This window comes from Vicugna pacos, chromosome 11, assembly GCF_048564905.1.
Source record: "Vicugna pacos chromosome 11, VicPac4, whole genome shotgun sequence".
In the NCBI taxonomy this organism is placed as follows: domain Eukaryota; kingdom Metazoa; phylum Chordata; class Mammalia; order Artiodactyla; family Camelidae; genus Vicugna; species Vicugna pacos.
Window position 1 is genome coordinate 26422161 of NC_132997.1, and position 20990 is coordinate 26443150.

Genomic DNA, 20990 nt, shown 5'->3' on the forward strand with positions numbered 1-20990 from the left:
GAAAGAATTTGAGGACTGGTGCTAACCTGGGAATGTCTGGTAGAATTCAACAGTGAAGCCATTTTGTCTTGGGCTTTTATTCACTGGGAGTTCTTTTTATTAGAAACAATCTCTGTCATAATTCCATTTAGATTTTCAATGTCTTCTTGACACTTGCATCACAGATAAGCCTAGAAAACTGTTAAGAGAAAGAAACTCGACTCAAAAGGCCACAGATGGTATGATTCCACTGATATGAAATACTGACAGGGTGGGGGGTTTGGAGTGACTGCTAACAATACGGGGCTTCCTGATGAGGTGATGGAAATGTTCTGGAATTAGTGGGAATGTTCCCTTATAAACTTTGTTTCTGTAAGGTTAGTAGTAATGTCTCTTCTTTCGCTCCTGATCTTAGTAATCTGAATCATCTTTTTCTTGGTCAGTTCAGCCAAAGGTTTGTTAGTTTTGTTCATCTTTTCAAAGAACCAACTTTTGGTCCAATATTCTCTATTGCTTTTCATTTGTATCTCCTGTAATCTTTATTTCCTTTCTTCTGCTTGCTTCGTGGTTTGGTCTGCTATTATTCCCTGTCTAGTTTCTTAAGATAGAAGTTTAGGTTGCTTTTGATATCATTCTTTTTAAATGTAGAAATTTAAAGCTATAAAGTTCCCTTTTGGCACTGTTTTTGTTGAATCCCGTAAGTTGTATGGTGTCTTCTTCATTCCTCTCAAAATATTTTTTAATTTCCCTGTGATTTCGTCTTTGACTCACTGATTATTTAGGAGTATGTTGCTTAATTTCCACATATTGATGAATTTTCCTATCTTACTTCTATTATTAATTTCACTCCATTTGTGGTCAGAGAACATACTTCGTATAACTTCAGTCTTTTCAATTGTATTGAGACTTGTTCTGTGGCCTGACACTTTCTGGATAATGTTCCACACGTACTTGAGAAAAATGTCATCTCCGCTTGTTCTGTATGTCTGTGTTAGGTCTAACTGGATTCTAGTGTTGTTCAAGTCCTCTACTTCCTTACTGACCTAACTTGTCCTTCTACCCACTATTGGAAGTCGGGTATTAAAGTCTCCAACTATTACTGCTGAATTGTTGATTTCTCCCTTCAGTTATCTGAGATTTTGCTTCATGTATTTTGGAGCTCTGTTGTTTTATATAGCTGTAATTGTTATATATTTGCAACTGTTATCTATTCTCAATAGATTGAGCCTTTTACACTACATGTTGCTTTTGTCTGTAGCCAAAAAAAAAAAAAATTAATCTTGAAGTCTATTTGCCTAGCTCTCTTTTGGTTATTGTTTGCATAAAATTTCTTTTCTCATTCTTTTAATCTATTTGTGTCTCTGAACCTAAAGTGAGTCTTCCGTAGACAGCAAAGATTTTGAATCAAGTTTTAAAATCCATTCTGCCAATCTCTCATTTATGCCTTTCTATGTCTTCCACAGTATGGCAAGTCTACTGTTACTTACCCATTCTTATCCTGATGGGTATTTGGGTTTTCTACCTTCTGTTTTAACAATGGTACTAGGAATGTGCTATGAGCATCATCATCATCATAATGAACACTGTTCCAGACAGTTAAAAATAAATAAACCTTTGAGGCATCTTCAAAAAGCCCTAGGGCTCCGCAATGTGTAACGTGAAAAAACTCTGACTTAATACATGCAGCAGTTACTTATGAAGGAAAGAACACAATTTTATTTCAGAATTCTGTCAGGAACTTGCCATGTTACCTAGAACCAGTTTCTTTTTGTAATAAGGATGAAAAACATTACCGCAGGTGATATCAGAGCAATCACTTTAAAGCTGAGAGACATCCAGGGTAGATTTAGAGATCCTCTCGCACCCTGGTCTGACACCCACCGTGTCAGTACACGACACGATGTGGAAATGTATCAGCAGCAATGACACCTGTAGCAGACACTGCTGACTGCCTACCCAAAGGCCGTTCTCCTTCTCCCATACTGGCAATGCCCTAATTCGGTTTCTGCGTCTGCTCTTCCCTCAGGTAAAGGCACCTGGATCTAGCAGGGTGATCTCATTCCCCTTCCCACATGTTCAGAGGGATGGGAAAGTTACCCAGTTTAGGTCAATGAGATGTGACGAGGTATCTCTCCTGAAACTCTCCATACCTCTGGACTTAACTTTAAGAAATCATAACTCTCCATGTTAAGCTAGTCTATATCAGGTTTCCTGTTTCGGCCAAAGTGCTATAACAGTTTAAGTATTTTTCACTTGGTCAAAAAATAAGCTTAAATTCTGTATTTTATTATTTTATTCAAAGAGTTTAGTTATAAACATCTGTAAGACATTCATCAATCCATTATTTTACTTTTAACATTAAAAAATTTAACTTCAAGTGGCAGAGGAAACAAAAATATGTAATCAGACTATCTCAGCTGCGTATCAAGTAGGGAAATCAAAAAAACTTACTACCATCAAAACAAACAAACCAACCTAGTCTATTAGGCATATATATATTTTATTTTCCTTTAGGTCATCATTTTTGGAAAATTACACTTTCAAAGAATAAGCCCTTGCAAATAGAGCTGCTAAATCTTCCCAAAAATAAAATCCAGTATTAGATTCTCAAAATTTGCAAAACCAAATGAACATGTCTGGTTGTCGGCCAGCGGTGTCATGCTCAAGTCCGTTTCACATCACAGGGAATAATCTAATTAACTAATTTCAGTAGGCAACTTCCAATTCTAAATATTGCTAGTGAGACTACTTCTATTTCTAGTGATACTGCTTTTATTCCCAACTGTGTTGACAACTGTCTTATTGCTGAATTGTACGTGATAAAATTTCTTTGGCAACTTTTTATACTATCCATTAACACAACTGGACAACTATAAAGACTTGGATTAACTTAACATTTCAAAAAGATCAAAACTCCATTATAATTATTTAGATGTAATTTCTTATAGGTGTTAAAACAGGAAAGCCTCCAAACACGCCTAATGAAACCTGACAACAACAAAAATTGCTAAATAACCCCTACTGCCTTTTCAGCTGTATGTGTAAGTGTGTAATTCAACTCCAGTACCAGTGAAAATATTACAGTGTCAGTGCCGATTCTCTATCAAGACATTCTGTGATAAAGGACAAAAATTAAGTGCAGAAAGTGACACCTGGGTGTCTGTCAATTTTTCTGGAAGGCTATTTCATATGGACGCAAAATGGTCTAGAATTAGCCAGAATATAACACGAATTTTCACTACAATACCTCATAAAATTAAGGTATATTGGTAACTTAATAACTTTTAATTCTTGTCCTATGGAATAAGCCTATTTTGGAGGCTTGGCACAATATTTCCAAGAAATTTAAACAGGAAGCTCAAGTCCAGATGTATAACTAAGAAATCTTTTCTACATATAACAAAATCACCAACTTAAAATCATAAACAGCTTCCACTGAATATTATCACTCCAAATTTGTACAAAGTAAATTAAAATAGGTATGGCAGAAAGTGCACCCTGAAGCATGTTTACATGTACAAAGATAAGTGATGAAGTTTAGCCGGCAAAAATTCAAATAGGCATCTATACAAACATCTGTACGCAAATTTTCACAAGATATAAGAAATGATTCATTTCGGTAATTTTATGTACAGCCTGTACACAATTTAAAACAAGTACAACTGAAAACGTTTCTGTGTCAAAGCCACAATGAAGTCAAATGATATGCTCAATAACAGTCTTACAAATTGGTCTCTCTCAGGAGTTCTTAAGAGTAAATAACAACTGAGTAATGTCATTCTAAGAAATGCCCTCTTCTTGATCAATCATTTCTGTTTTAACTGAAAAGACATCCGCCAGCATATGTTTCGGAATTTCTGACCCTCTGACTTTCAAAGCATAACAAGCATTCTCCACTTTGGCCAAACTTTGTTTCAAGGTATACAGTTTCTTAGAAACCTCGTAAGGTCCGGTATTGCCAATGAACGAAAACCCGTCGTAAACCTGACGTAAAAACTGGCTCACTTCAAAGGGGGTGTCAATGTCCCCGTTCCCGACACTGTTTATGCACATCCGCATCAACTCTCCAGTCAGATCAGCCACTCCCAGAAGGTAATCAACAGGTGTGATTTTCAGTCTCCAAGTACCACACTGCTTATCCTGTGTATCAGAGGAGGGCTGGTAAAAAACATACACACACACACACACAAAGAAAACACACCGTGAAAAGGACTGATTATGCGTGTGATCATATACAAGGTACAAAATCAACAGCAGATCAATCATACTAATCTCTAAATAACATGATCCATTTTGTTAAATGACCATTCAAGATGTTACAAGAGGAATTCATGCCCTCAGTAGGGAGTTGAACTTACGGCTTCAAGGTAATTTTGAAATCTAATACTATATTATTATAAAAATCAACAATTTCCAACTTCACTTGACTATCAAATAAAATTAAAACATTCTTAAACAAGGCCTAATGACTTTACTGCATGACAATGACTGACTTATTCAAATGACAGATCATAATGCCCTCGGGGTTTATGGCCACTCATGTTCTCCTAAGTCACCGAGTCCCCTTCCGGCCTCTCTTCCATCCCCACTCAGGACTGAGCGTCCTGATTTACTACTCTCGCTACATCCTCCTCAGCTCCTTTAGGCTCCTATTTTTCTACTGCACCTGCCCAGCAAAAACACAACCCTGAATCAGTACTAAAATCTACTCTTGTTAGTGCTTTATTCAAGTGGCTGAGTATCACTGGGCTAAAAAATAATCATCACAAACTATATAGCGTTTGTACCACTATTTATTTATTCTTAGACAGTTGTCTCCAGTCTCTTCAAACACCATTCCAAACCTTCACCACTCTCCTCGTCAGCCCCCTACTCAATCCCAAAGTTCTTCACCCTCAGTAAACAATTGCCTACTTTCACTGGTCTGGTTATCGGCCAGGATCACCTGGCACAAGCTCTCTCAAGTACCTTATCCCTAAAAAAAAAACAAAAAAAAACAAAAAAAAACCAAAAACAAACCAAAAAAAACTTATGTCCACATCCATCTTTACCTTCTATCCTCCAGTCTCAGATGATGAGTTGTCCCTCCTCTTGTTTGAGGTTAACTCTTCCAAATGACCTTGACCCATCTCCTCCCACCTCTTCCAGGACCTTGCTTCATAAGGTGTATGCCCTTGGGCAAGTTATTTCATCTCTCTAAACCTCAGTTTCCTCATCTGTAAAATGGGATAACAGTACCTACCTCAGAGGCTTATTTTAAGGATGAGATAACATTTACCAAGTTCTTGGCATATTGCCCAACACAAAGTAAATACTCAAAGAGTGTTAATAACTGCCATCACCATTACCCATCGTCATGTCAATCTCCTCTCTCCACATCAATTTGTCTCTCTCTATTGGATTCTTTCAGAAAGAGGCAATGTCTAAATTACTATTAAAAGTCTGTATGAGACTTGGCTAGGTGGGCTGCAATTGTACTAGAAGACATTTTAGGCAGAGGGAACTGCAGAAGCACACAGGCGAAAATTCTGTATTTCAGGAACTAGTGAGGTATTTTGAGTAAAATTTAAAATAAGAAGTAGTACAGGATGTATCTCGAAAGACAGAGAAGGGGAGAAGGTCACATTAAGACATCAGAACTTTACCTACAGGTAACAGAGCCACTGAGAATTAAGCAAGGAAATGACAGAATCGAATTTAGGTTTTGCTAAAATCGCTCTGGTTGCCGTGTATCCAACACGTGAGCCCTAGCATTGTTGAACTCTTCAGAGACCATCCGGTTCAATCTTCTCAATGCAGAGTATGAGAAATGAGGGCCAAGAAAGACTGTGGGTCATATAACTAGTCAGCGGCAGAGCCAAAGCCAGCTTCCCACTTACCCCGCCGGCTACGTTTTGTTTCTACTCTCTGTTAAGGGAACTGGCATCTTTTTGGAAAGGACAGATTGGCGGGGGCGGGGTGGGGGCAGCATTTTCATACGTCATTTATAAAAATAAGTTTTGCCTAAGAAAATATTAATGTTCTTTGTTTCCATCATTAGACAGAAGGAATTCTCGGGTTATAACTAAGAAGCTGGTTTTAAAGAAAAAAGTATGTTAAAAAAGCAACAAATTTCAACTAACTGTCAAGGAAATTAAACTCTGCTTTACTGATAACATGTATTAGAAACAAGGGAAAAGACAATTACTTAAAATACAGTTTTTCAAGATGAATCTTGAAGTATTTAGGGGTTAAATACTATGACAACTATAATTTAGTTTAGCAAAAAATATTTTGATGAAGCAAATATGGCAAAATGTTAATAACTATTGAATCCAGGTAGTGGGTTCACAGTTCATACCGTTCTCTCCACTTCTGCATATACTTGAAATTTCTCATAATAAAAAGTTTTAAAAATATTAAATGGTTTTGACAATATGCTCCATAGGCAAGTCAGACCAAAATACCTTCCCCTATTGAATTCCCAGAATTTTCAGCACCAGGAAGCTGCAGCACTAAGAGGAAAAATTATTTGACTGTGGTCTTAAAAATACGAGACATGGATATATGTGAATATTATGACAAAACAGTCTCAGAATAACTTACTACCTAAATCCCCAGAACAGTGCGTTTACTCTCAGTTTCTCTTTACCTTTTTGCCCTGATATTTCCACCATGAATTAGAACTTGAAAGAAGGGTGTGGAAACCTCCCTAATATATTTAAGAAGCAGGATCAAATAGGCTTACCTTACTCCTTCTGTAACTCAATTTTACTAATTTAATCAAAAATAAGAAGAAATTTTACTTCTCAAGATGAATCCCTTCCTAATAAGCTTCACATAATTTTTTATATTATATTTTTAAAAACATAATTTTCCTCAAAGTAAGTTATATCTGTCATGTCAAATTAAGCCTCACTTTTCAATATTAATGTTTTAGTAAAAATTCAAGAAAACATAATTTTCCCACCTTCTGCCTACCTATCCTGACTCTGGTGATTTTTTAAAAATAATAACAAAAGAAAAAATGATGAAAAATAAAGGAAAAACAGTTTATTTATTTATTTTTTTTAGTATATTGGTATCTATCTTAGGAGATACAAAGTATTCAAAATCTTACCTCATTGCCTGAATACTGTCTCTTGAAACTCAGGGGGAAAAAAAAGTATTTATATAAAAGTTGAACTGCATATAAGTTCCTCTTTTCTTAATTTAGAAGAACTGCATAATAATGCAGATACAGGCATTACAAACTGAGTAAGTGATTAACATCTCTCACCATGACAACTAACCATCGAGCGCTTACTTGTCATGTGCTGTATGCACACTGCCTGGTTTAAAACCTTTAAATCAAATCCTTAATAACACTCCTTTGAGGCAGATACTTGGCGCAGGGGTCCCTCCAGCACACTTGGAGAAACACTGCCAGGGTGGACAAGGACACTCCCCGGCTCTGGATCCCAGACACCTGGTTTCAAAGTTAGCCATCACACTTACTAGTTGTGTAGCTTTTGGTAAGTTACTTAAAACTCTCTAAAAGCATGTTTCCTTCTTTGTAAAATGAGGGTAATAATTCTTACCTTAGAAGGTTAGTAGACGGATTACATGGGATAGTGCTTATAAAGGGCACACAGTAAACACACAATAAAACCGAAGGTGGACTTACAGCAATCACTCAATAATGCTTTAGGTAGAGTATTATTTTCCCCAACAAACCCACATATGTTTTATCCACTAGCCATTTAAAAGGACCATGTCCCTAGCTGGCAATCTATGAAATCACACTTCAGAAAGAACATTCCACTCTCAAAATTCCTAATCCTACAATCATTATACTGTTACATAAATTATGTAATAAATGTGAAATATGATTTTAAATTCTTACAGTCTTATTTTCTTTCCCATTGTCTTCTGTTGAAAAAATCAACTGTTTATTAATTTCATCCATACTGATAAGTGATCGTGTTTTGATGAAGTGTTGAAAAGAGACAGCCTCCACATACTCTTGCAGTCCTGAAAAATCAACCCAGAAAATTACTGAAGAACCACCACTAAATTTGTAAGAACGTCATAATAATGAACTTCAAACTAATCATCACCTAGCTCAACAAAAGCTTAACAGACGCCTACCGTAACATGAGCACTAGATTTGATTCTTCGCATACAAGGAATCCCCAGGGATGGACGGTGGGGACTAGCACTGAACACAGCAAACACCTCTGCGCCGGAACTTAAGACGGCGCAAAGATAAATGTATTCAACTTCTTTGTACTTCATGTGTCCCTTAGTCTTAATAATCTACTCTCTTTCCTACAGAGAAATGGCAAAGATTTTTAGAAAAATATTTTTTAAAGAATTTAAGAACTGTTACAAAAATTCTGGTAGGCCTTAACAGAAACTGTACAGAGTATTTTCTGCTCCCTTAAGCAGCAAAATAGACAATGATTCAATGAAATGAGATATAAAATTAAAGATCATCTGGCTTTCTTAAAATTTTAGTTGTAAAAAAACACTGTAAATAATGCAGATTAAAGCATCAAAATTCAAAATACTGTTTTTCTCTTATTTCAAAATCAATCCTTTCTGCTTTAGTAGTTTAAGTTTAAAAAATAAAAACAAAAAAAACTAATGAGTAATACCAGTGTACCAGATGTAAATTCTTGAGTCCGCACTGAATTAAAAATGTATCTTGGCAAAGGTCAAAAATAGGACTAATAAATATTTTTTTCACATGCTTTAAAACAACCAGATTCTACCGCCACAGTTTTCAGCATTATTTTATTATGTCTTAATCTATAAGGAAATATTTACAGGGTAAAAGCATCTCTTAAAGTGATTATCACTATTGTCAGGTTAAGAAACAGTCTTCTTTTTGAAGGCTTTATTGCAGAAACAGGAAGAGGAGAATAAATTCAGAAAGAAAACTCAGAACCTGGGAGAGTGGCCAGTACTCTAACACTCCGTCTCACGGTCCTGCCCTCACGGAACCGCCCAGCGGCTGACACTAAAAGTCAGCAGCTCCGAGGAGGCCGAGCACTGTGGTAGCATCACGTCGAAGCCACACGAGGGGCAAAGACACACGAGGAAATGGATGACCTGGGTTTTACAGCAGTAAGAGGAAACAGCTAAGTGAAAATATCCTGACTCATTCTGAGCAGCAAATGATGTAGAAGTAAGGTCAGAAAATAGGTGCCTTCAGCTGACAGAGTAAGACAGGACAACTCTGTTTAGTAAACTGGAATACACTGAGAAATGAAACAATAAAGCTGAATTTAACAAAAACAGGTTAACATTTTTTACATTTACCAAAAAAAAATTTTGTAAACTTTTACTTTTATGAATAGGTTCATAAAACCCAGTTCCCTTCCCTAAAGACAATCTATGTTTCTCCTTTCCCTCCAGAAATACTTCCTGTATACAAAAGCAAACAGCAAAACCTAAGAACCACTCATCACATCTTATCTAAGCATGCTCCAAGGTGATTAGCTCGTAGGTATGCGAGTTAAAGAAGATACATATGTGCACAAAGATTAACGTACAAGGATATTCATCACTACACTCATTACAACAGAAAAACCAGAAAAACTTAAACGATCCATAACGGATGTGCCCCTTGCCAACTTGCTGTGTCTCAGCTCCACGGCTGCTGCTGACACAGGTGGACCCTGAAACGGTTCTCCTTTGGCAGCTGGCACAGCATCAAGCTTCCCTGCCGCCAGTGCCCCGTGACTGCAGCCAGTGAGGGAAAGCGGGGCTGAGGGTGGACTCTTCCAAACGCGCTCCTTCCCCGGATGCTCTGCCGGAGCGCCGGGGTGGCGGATGCCGTCTCTCCTATTCCTGTCCTCTGCAGAGCTCATGCTTCCTCTTATAAAGTAATTTCCTACAGTTAATTCTTTATATTAAACTTCCCCTGTTCAAATTACTATGCAGTTTCTGTTTCCTGTTTGGACATCGATGAATACAGCAGCGACTGAGGAAAATAAACAATGGTCCTTTTCCTTCACCCCTACCACCACAGATGAGGTGCGGCATCTTGGGAGGCCAGCCACCACTCCCAGCCTCAGGATCAAGGTGCACTCCTAGCAGGAACCGCAGCGTGGATGCCCCCTTGCATGTATCAGATTCCCCACCAGACGTTCTCTACTGGCTGCTGTCAACATTTAAACTCACTCGGGTCTCTCCCGTCCCCCGGCCCTATCTTTCCTCCCAATGATTGTGCCACCTCTCGCTTCTCCTTCAGAGTTAAATTTCTTGAAGTAGCTCCTCTCGACAACCTCACCTCACACTTTTCAGCCGGTTTCATTCTAGCTTGAGAGCATCTCTGCATCAAAACAGCTCTCACTAAAATTATCATATTTAGTAAGCCTAATGGACACTTTTTCAGTCTTAATCATAACAGCATTCAGCATTTTGACCACTTTATTTTCCTTCTTCAAACAAGCTCCCCTTTGGTTCCTCTGATAGCATCATCTCCTGGTTCCCCCTTCTTCTGCCTCTCTGGCCATGTCTTCTTAGTCTCTGTCTCAATTAGTCCTAGACTCTCAAATTCATCTACACTTGGCTTCAATTAACCCTGCCATCCCGCAAGTTTACATCTCTGGCTTAGAGTCACATATATCCAAATGCATACTTGACAGTCCCATCAGAGGACCTCAAAATCAACATGTCCAACAATGAATTCACAATCTTCCTTCCAAACCCAGTCCTCTTTGTTTTGTCAATTCCAAGAGCCTCCCAGCCTTCCCTCCATCCAGCTCTTACCTCTTCTCATCCATTCTCACACCACAGACTGTTTGCCTTTTTAATAACTATGACCACATCACTTCCCTGCTTAAAGCCCAAATCACTTTCCATGACTCTTAGAATACAGAGCAACATCATTAACATGCTTTATAAGAACCTGCTTAATTCCACCTCACCACTGACATCACCAGCCTCAACTCATGCTACGGTCAAGTTATAACTCACAAAGTATACATTTCAAAGATGGGTACATAAACCTGTATTTGTATGTCAGAATTGCTCTTAAAATCCTTTACATCAACAGAAGTACAAGGCTTGTATGTACTCTATAATATGAATTATCCTACAGTTAAGTTAAATCACAACTACTTTAATATTTCTAGGCATAATTCTGCCCCCAAATTCCTATGATTGGCTTATATTTCAGGGCCATGTTGAACAAAAATAGCAGTGCTTTAAATGCTGGAATCACACGCAAGGAGCAAGGTCTTTGTTACACGTGCGGGAACTGATGAGGTGGGAGCCTTCCGTGTAAGCCAATTCATAGCATGGAAAATTATTTTAATGAATATATTTTTAAATGATATGTAGATAATAAAATCAACTTAAATACAAACAACTTCCAGGACTGTGTCTCAGTTATAATCCCAAAGTATTAGACACCATGATCTCTGTGGTACTTTTCCAATTTAGATTGGTATGAATTATTCCTTCTACTGAAATATCAAAAAAAAATTAATCTCAGTGAAACCAAATTATATGGCAACCAAATAGGAACGCCATTTCCTTCTGCAACAAAGCACTACTGAATGATGTTGATAAAATGTTTGTAGTCTTATGAACAAATGCTTATGAAATAATATTAAATCCACCACATAGGGTAAACAACGTAAAATTTACCATTTTAACCATTTTCAAGTGTAGAGGTATGCTGCATTAAGTTTATTAAAACTGTTGTGCCACCAAAACCACCATGAATTTCCAGAACTCTGTCTTACAAAACTGCGTCGCTATACCCATTAAATAACTTCTCATTTCCTCTCCCTCAGCCTCTAACAATCAGCGTTCTACTTTGTCCCCATGAATTCCACTCCTCTGGGTACCTGAGAGAAATGGACCATACTGTATTTATTCACTTGTGACTGGCTTATTTCCCTCAGCATAATGTCCTCAGAGTTCACCCCTGTTGTGGCATGTGTCAGAATTCCCTTCCTTTACAAGGCTGAATAATACTCCATTATGAAATCACCACATGGTGTTTATCTATTCATCCATCCACGGACATTTGAGTTACTTCTGCCTTCCTGGTGTTGTGAATAATGCTGTTGTGAACATGAGCATAAATAAACCTTCAGGAGTCCCTGCTTTCAGTTCTTTTGGGTACTACTCAGAAGACTCCAAGACTTTAATTCTTTTCTTTTTTTGGAGGGGGGAGGTAATTAGATTTATTTATTTATTTTTGGAAGAGGTACTGGGGATTGAACCCTGGACCTCGTGCATGCTAAGCATGTGTTCCACCACTTGAGCTATTCCCTCCCTCCTGAAAAAATATATAGATAAAATATCAGTATACCTACGTCTTGAGTGTCAACTATATGTAAGATAATGTATCTGGTATGTTACATCCACCTTTTTAAAACTCCTCATAACCTTACATGGTTGTATTACTATCCTCCTTTATGGATGAACACACTGAGGCTGTAAGAAATTGAGAAGTTCACCCAGGTCACATGGTGAGCAGGGAAACAGCATTTCTGTCATTCAAAAGCTCACGCCCCTCCCACCTCACCTGCTTCTTTACATTCAACTCCATATAAAACATACTCAATTTTTCTCACTTGTTTCCCTCCACTAAGTCCCCAGTTGAGTTTTTCTCCATGCTTGGTTTAACCTTATTCTCTAATCTCCCGTACTATACACTTACGTGTTCTGCTAGTCTGTGCCTACAGTGCCTTCTCTCAAATCTTTTTCTACCTGTAAAAAAAGTTTACATGTTTTGATACACTCCAATCAAGGCAGCACTCATTTCTTCAAACCCACTACCTAAAACTCATCCTTCAGTTAAATGTTTCAGCCAGCTCTGTGCTGTCAACAGCTGCAGGACCACCTACTTTGCACCCTAGAACCTGGACGTCAGAATCATCCCTGTGTTACAGCTTTGTTCCTCCCCCCATTCCCAAAGACAGCACTTCATATACAGAAGAGACTCAAATGCTTTGTGAATTGCTCATAATAATCTTCCTCGTTCTTCATTAGCTTTACGAAACTCTAAGTGCTTTGATAAAAACATTTTAAAATGTGGTACTCAAATGTTCAGATCTAACTGTACTTAATTTATAGTACTTTGGATTTAAGTCTACTAAAAAAGAAATATTCTTCCAAGACTGGAGTTCAAACTGATGAAGTTCAGACTTGGAGGTCTCACAGTTGTCTGATTTATTTTTTATAGAGGAAAAGAGAGGACAGGGGACAAGAGCCCTCAAAATTCATCTGTGGTATCAATGTCTACTGATGCGAGTGGCTACCAAATATTATGTTTTCAAGTATATCTAACGTCATTACTTAAGTTGTCCTTGGGGTCTGTTTGATTAAAGCTACTTCAGAGATGTGCCCATACCTAATCCATATAAATTAGGTTTCGAGATATACCATGGAGAAAGTTCAAGGCCATCCTGGCCCCAAACACTGAAAGCATTTTTGGTCACATCTAGGTAAAAGGATGTTTAAACAAGTTATGTTTCAACTTGATGAAAAGGACATCCGCTATTTTCAGTGAATAATCCCCAAGGTGAAAATTTTCAATCTATGGCCATATTCCATCAAACAATGCCTTCCCCTTCTGCTTCTGCCTTGGACAAAGTCCAGAATCAGCTGCCAGTGAGAGCGAGGTCTGCAGGCTGCTTTTATGTAACTTGTTATTATTCTCCTTGCTGTATTAGAACATATACAAGGAAACCTAATTAAAGGTTTCTGATTACTCTTACAATATTCTTATTTAATTTTCAAAGGTTTACTTATTCTTATAATATTTAAGCAACATACATCCAGTCCAAATCTCCATCAAAAACCATATATAATGGTAAACAGACAAAACAGAGGTTTCATCATAAATTCGTATTTCAGGTCTCAGCTTTCTTCCTAGACTTTTAGTGTTTTAGAATACTGTCTGCCATCTGACCCAACAATTCCACTCCCAGGTATATAACCAACAGAACTGAAAGCGTATGTTCACACAAAGACTTGTATGAATGTTTACAGCAGTGTTACTAACAACAGCCAAGAAGTGGAAACAATCCAAAGGTCCATCAGCTGAAGAACAGATAAACAAGATGTGGTACATACGTACAATGGGATGTTCTTCGGCCATAAAAAGGAATGCTGACATAGATTAACTTTGAAACGTGAGGCTAAGTGAAAGATGCCAGTCACAAAAAGTCACACATTTCATGATTCTAGATGTGATGTCTAGAACAGGCAAATCCATGGAGACAGAAAGTAGACTGGTGGCTGCCGAGGGCAGAGGTACTGGAGTGGGGGAAGGGAGATGGGGAGTGACTGCTAGTGGGTACAGCTCAGCGGTAGAAAATGAGTTGTCAGGTGAGTGGGGGTCCTGCCCATGTGGGGATTCACAGGCTGGCCTCCATTTCAGCTTCCAGCTCTCCTCACCATTCATCAAATCTCTGAACTGTTCCCATCACCCTCCCTCCTCTAAGCACGGGGGGACAGAGAAGAGTAGTGGAGGAAAAAAAGGAGGCTTCTGATGTCACTGGTTGGGGGCGTGTGCTGTCCTCTGTTCATTCAGTAAGACCCGGGGCAGGTTCCCCTCCCCAGACCTATGTGCGGAGACAGCCCCTCCCCTCTCCACCAGGGGTTTTCATTTTTTGGTCTCAAATAAAGCAAAGCTCCCCGAACCCCCCTCAAAGCCTATTACTTCACCCTGAGGTGAACGTGCTCCGGTATTTACATCCTGGTCCAGGGAGACTTCCCAAACACCTGAGGGCACTTCTTTCGATAGGGGCCACAGCTCAGCTGCACCACACAAGTCCCCCAACTCCACCCCAGGACTTAGAGCAACTCCCCAGTCTCCCCGCCCAGAAACACCGTCCTGCCTGCAGCCTGCCCCCAGCTGCAGTGCGCAAGTCAGAAGGTACCTGTCATGGGCTGAGTTATGCCCCACTAAGATTCGTATGCTGAAGCCCAACCCCTAGTCCCTCAGAATGTGACTCTACTTGGGGATAGGACCTTTAAAGGTGATTCAGGTAAAACGAGGACACTAGCGGGAGCCCTGACTCAACCTGAGTGGTGTCTGGACAAGGAGAGACCAGGGACGCACAGAGGGAAGGCCAGGTGAGGACACAGCAAATGGCCACCTTCAAGTCAAAGAGAGAGGCTTCAGGAAAAAACCAACCCTGCTGACACCTTGAACTTGGACTTCAAGCCTCCAAAACTGAGAAAATAAATTTGTTCGTTGAGCCACCCAGTCTGTGGCAGTTCTAGCAAACTAATATGGCATCTTGGAATCACAGTGTATGTCTGGCTTTGGAGATCAATCAGTTACGTTGAACTCTGTATTATAAATTCATTTGGAGGGTAATTAGGGTTGTTAGTTTGTTTATTTATTTTAATGGAGGGGCTGGGGGTTGAACCCAGGACCTCGTGCGTGCTGAGCCCATGCTCTACCTCTGAGCTGTACCCATCCCCCCACCCCTGGTATTATAAATTAATTTCACTACTCATAATAGTTAATAACATACTAGTTACCAACAGACACAGAAGTATGTTTTTCTTTTAACAACCAGAATGCTCATAACAGTGTCTCAAGCTGGCTCTCTTGCCCTGCTTCTCTCAGTGTCTCTCTGCTGCAGCTAACTAGCGAGATCCCAACCATGAATTACTCTAACGTTCTACCTCATTTATCCCTACTGCTCTACAGGAAAGATCGTATTTATTGATCAGGTAAACTTTCAAAAATGATTAATGATAACTATCAGATGTTCCTGGTTAAGTCCTCCTTGTTATCTCCAGCCTCCCATCACTTCTAAACCACTGTTCCACCTCCCACCCCTTCTCAGCACAAGACTGGAAAGGAGACGTTTACTGAGCAAGAATTTCCTCAACTGCTTGCCTCTACACCCATCCCTAAACGCCCATCTCAAAAGAGGCGGCCTTCCTCTAGGTCATCAATCCCACTCTCCTCTGGTTCTCCAGGGACCCTACCCCATCAAATGTTCCATTCTATTTCCTTCAGTTAAGGTGCCAGGACCCAATCTTTGGCTTTCTTCTCACTCTACACACTCTTTGGACAAAATGATCCATTTCTATAAATCCTACAAATTCTACAGCTTATAAGCAGATGACTCCAAGGCTGTAACTGTACGCTGAGTTCTCTAGACGAACAGACTCAATTGCCCGTTAGGACGCTGCTTGGATGCTCCATCATGTCCAATTAATCACATCCCAAACCCGCTCTGTCTCCCTGTTTTCTTCTTTTAGCAAATATCACTCCCTTCAACCAGCTGTAGAGACCAGAAACCTAAAGGTTTTCCCAGACTATTCCCCTTGCCCTGCACTTTAAAAAAAAAAATCACGTCCTAAAAACATGGCCTTTCCTCTTCGTCCCCACTGCTAACACCAAACTGGAGGCCTGTTCACTTCACACCAAGAATGACCACCAGAGCCTCCTTACCCGCCCCACTGCCTCCAGCCTTCCTCTAAATAAAATATGATAAAGCCACAAGGGAAAGCACAGGCTTGAAATGAGGATGCCCCAGGTTCAAAAGCCAACTCAGTCTCTTACTAGCTGTGTGAACTAAGGTAAGTTTCTTAAGTTACTGAACTTCAATTTCCCCATTTGTAAAGTACAAACATCTACCTACATTACAAGATTTATAGGAAATAGTGTGTCAGTGTCTGTAACTGCTGAATTAAACTGAGGTGGGAATATTTAAAATGAGAATGATGGGCATTACTTCTTGTTAGTCAACATTTAAAACTTCTTTAAAGAAAGCAATGGTTTTTGGTTCTGTTTTCGTTTTCTTTTCAATGTATTAGTTCACAATTAAGAGAGACTATCGTTCTTCCAAAATGTTACCCGAGCCCAACATGCACAATGATTCTAAGAAGTAATAGTAAATCATGTTAACAGGACACTCATGTTTATCCTATTAAGGCACGGTAAATTGAAGACAGCTTGTCAAGGAATAAGAACCTCTTTGACTTGATGCTTATGTCCAAACTGAGTGAGAAGCTGTCTCTTCCATGTTCCCTGCTTCGCCTCATCCTTACCAACTGACAGACCCCAGCTCAAAGAGCAACTTTCTGAAACAGGATTTCAGAAAAGCAGTAAGACTGTCAGAGATGAAAGAGAAACTGGGTTAAAAGACCTTCCTATACTTGGCCAGTCTAAGTAATGTGTTTCGGACATTTATCTAAAAAGAATGTTCACAAACTCAGTCTTTGCAACCCACAAAACGCCTACGAGAGATTTTCTCATGGTCACAGGATTCACCACAGAAGTTTGTAGTATAAGGTAAAGACTTACTAAATTGTGATGAAAACAGTCACAAAAAATGTTTACTGACTCTTCACATCTGAACGCAAACTTAAACATCTATCTTACATATATGGGTAAAATTAAAGGAAGTATGAGTCTTTAACCAGATATAGGATCTGATATCTTCCAATAAAAGCCTCTGGCTTTGGAGAAAACAATTACAGTACAAAGGGCCAAATACTACCTAGCAGAGAGGAGACGGCTGAGCAGAAAGTTTACCAGAGCAGACGGAACCAGTCCGACTGCAATTCCAATACCGTCTCTAAGCTCATTTACAAAATGAGGTGGTGGCACTAGGTGTCCTTCAACCACTCTCTCAGTTGTAAAATTATTTTCAAATTAGGCAAATGAACGCTTTCAAAACAAATTCAAACACATACAGAAAAAAATTTAAATCCAACAACATGCATATGCCTGGATTTCCCACTAAACCAAGTGAACATCAAACTACTGTACTGGGCAGAGAAAAGCCAACCATTCATATTTCACTGTCTTTGGCACAGAGACCACATTTCCCACTGTCCCTTGAAGTTAGGTGTGGCCATGTGACTGGGCAATAAAATGTGGGCAGAAGCGATCAATCCAGGCCACTTCGTGGGCTGGCCCCTAAAAACCCCAGGCAACCCTACACCCCTCCTTCCACAACCTGCCAGTTGTATGCTGATGCCCTGGCCCATCTTGGAAACCGTGTACTGGTAACTCCAGAGCCCCAAGATGCTGGGTCCCTGAATGACCAAGCGGGCAGAACGCACTCAAACCACAATCACAAAGCCTTGACTTTAAGTGAGAAAGAAACGAGTCCTATTTTGTCACGCCACCAAGATGTCACAGGTTTATACACTTGTCTCAGCATTTAGCTTTACCTGAACTAACGTCTTGCACACTTAATCTCACTTACCAACAGGAAAATCCCATTTTTAGCTATCATCTCTCCCTTCACTAAATTCTTCCATTATTTATTCCAAAGGCTTCATATCCTGGTTCATTTTTCCAGTGAGCCTTTGCAAGTTTGCTCTTATGCTGAAATGATATCCAATTTCTTTATGCTGATATAATCAGCTTTAGAACCTCCCTAACTATCACTGTTGCCCCTGTTCTGCCATTAAGCCTACATAACAGCCCCTGGAAACATGCTTCCTTTTGGAAGGAACAAAACAGCAGGCAAACAAAAATATGCAAAAGCAAACCATCAAATAAAAGACTTGGTTGAACAACAACAAAAGCCCTTATAAAACAGTTTCACTCTTCCTTCTGTCAACATTTATCAAAGTTAAGCTAGATTAAGTGTCTGGGATACATCAGTTAACAGTAACAACAAACTTCTGTAGAGATGTGCAGAGTCCACATTCTAGTAGAGGAGAGAGAAACAAGAAACATAAGAAATAAGGAGGTTACAGAATACGTCAAAATGTGCCAAATGCTATGGGAAAACAAGAGCCATGATGAGTGCTGGGTTTATAAGAAAAACCTTCATATTTGGGGGAAAGGGTGTTTGAGCAAAGATAAAGCCTTTACTAGGGGTTAGGTTCTAAAGTCACTAAGTAAATTAAATCCATATAATAAGAAACCAGTGGCACCACTTACTAGCTTACAACCTTGGATACGCTGCTTAACTCCTGTCTCAATTTCCCCACTTATGAAGCAGTAAAAATAGTATCTGTGACTAGGGAGACTGCAAAGGTTATGAACATAAAGAACAACCATTAAAAAAAACTGTAACTGGCCCAAAAGACCCACTTAACCCATCATTCACATTCTTGCAGAAGAGAATTTAAATATTAGTTAGGGTCTAAACAGTTTTGTGCACGAGAATGTCTCAAAGTTAAATGACAATTTTTAATATGATCACAGTGATATAAACTAAAAAAAGAAAGAAAAGAAATATTTTTTCCTTTGAGATGGAAGACATTTTCCCCAACTGTTACTTTTTCAACAAGAGAAAAAAAAAAAAAGACAAAACAAAAACACGACAGGGCACACACACAAAAAAATTTAAGTGACCTATTTCAAGCAACTAATTATGTGTCATTTGTTTAACCATCCCCCGGGACCATCTGCAATCTACTCTGATAAGAAATGTGTAGAAAACAGACCTAACTTTTTGTTGTTGTTCAGTTATGAGTAGGATCCTCGCTGCCTGAGCGCAGACAAGTGTCCCTCAGGGAAATGCTCTGCATGCCATTAGCACTATTCTTAATGAGGAAAAGCACACAGCGCCTTTAGTTCAGTGCCAGAATTGTTTTATCTTCAAGTCAAAAGAACAACTGTTTGGAGTAACACCAAAACAAGCACTTAACAATCACAAGCCGCAAGCTATTCATAAGCATTGCATTGTTAATGCTACTCTGATTATAAATAACCTCACTTTATCAAATAAAATATCTGTCAGCAAATTTTTCAGTCCCAGACACCTATCTGACTGCTTTATTCCTTAACTTTTAAGAAAAAACATCTTTATTGCTTCAAGAACCTCATTTTATTTTAAAGGCTTCCTACCGAAAAGTGAGACACAGAAGATCCTAAAATTTGTACTCCGTGAGTTGGTAATCTTCAAAGAAAATTTTCAAATCCTAAACAAAGGTCTTAACCAGACCGTGGTGCTTATAATGACCTTCAATGACAGAGTGAAGGGGGCACCTGAAGACAGACTGCTCCCACTTCACTAACGCCTGATCTAAACCTTCTCCTGATTTAAGAAATACTCTGCTGACAATGACACGTCCCTTTTGCCCTTCTTCCTCCATTTCTCCATTTTGTTCTAAAAGCCAAGCACAACTTTCTGGGTTTCTTTTTGTGTTACTATCTCTATCGTCCTTGCCCTTATGTGATGCCTTTGCTTACACTTCACTCATTGGTGAATGAAGGACACACAAAATAGATGCTGGGCCAAAGACAGCAAATCTACACTATCCCCTCAGATGTCTGGGGAACTTTCAGTGGTCAGGACTAGTGGGCTTAACAATGAACTAATACGGAATGGAGAAGTTTAATCTAAACATGACGTCATATGATGACTCACTAACACTGCGAGGGAAATATACAAGTTTTACAACAGTACAAAAGTTTTAAGCACAGAGTGAAGTCACAAGTGAAGACAACTGTGGTCAGCTTTTATTTAACACGCATTACACTGCCATGACTTTTTACAGGATAAGCTTAATCTGTGAGGTGATGGGAAAAAACGATCGAGGTTATGGAAGCTTTTCAAACTTACCTTTAGTTACCCAAGTTAGTAAGGATTCTTGAAGCTACAGGACAGGATTTCTACTAACTCTGATGCAGTAAGAGATTCAGACCGTGCCGCTTCTTCAGATGAAGAACTTTCTAGGGTGGGGGGCAGGGTGAGTGTGGGACAGCTCAGTGTAGAGTGCATGCTTAGTATGCATGAGGTCCTGGGTTCAATCCCCAGTACCTCCATTAAAAAAATTTTTTTTAATAAAAAATAAATAAATAAAAATTTTTAAAAAGAACTTTCTAGAAACTTGCTCCAACTTGCTGCCCCACCACCAACTCCACCACCCAGCAGCCCCCAAGACTGTAAGTGTGTATCTATCCACACACAGCAGGACCACTGTGACTGAACTATTTGCCCTCCACGGCTCTTGCTCTAGTACAGTTAAAGACAGGGGAGGGCGAGGGTACAGCTCAGAGGCAGAGATGCGTGCTTCGCATGCTCGGGTCCTGGGTTCGATCCCCAGTACCTCCATTAAAAAAATAAATACATAAACCTAGTTAC

The 20990-nt window shown here is 39.3% G+C and overlaps 1 protein-coding gene across 2 annotated transcripts in view; it reads right to left on the minus strand.

Annotated features, from left to right (window-relative positions):
* Positions 1–1668: 1668 nt before the first annotated feature.
* Positions 1669–20990, minus strand: part of TSNAX (translin associated factor X) — a 29825-nt gene continuing 10503 nt past the window's right edge. Inside the window, exons 5-7 of one of the 2 annotated variants that reach the window (XR_004191621.2) lie at positions 7844–7971; positions 5031–5195; positions 4022–4137 (exon numbers count right to left, since the gene is read on the minus strand). Coding sequence is in view for 1 of the 2 variants with exons in the window: in XM_006212359.4 (XP_006212421.1) it covers positions 3760–4137; positions 7844–7971 (506 nt within the window). In the remaining variant the exon portion in view is untranslated. Of the gene's footprint in view, positions 4138–5030; positions 5196–7843; positions 7972–20990 lie in introns of both variants that reach the window. The other variant, XM_006212359.4, reaches the window with a different exon arrangement.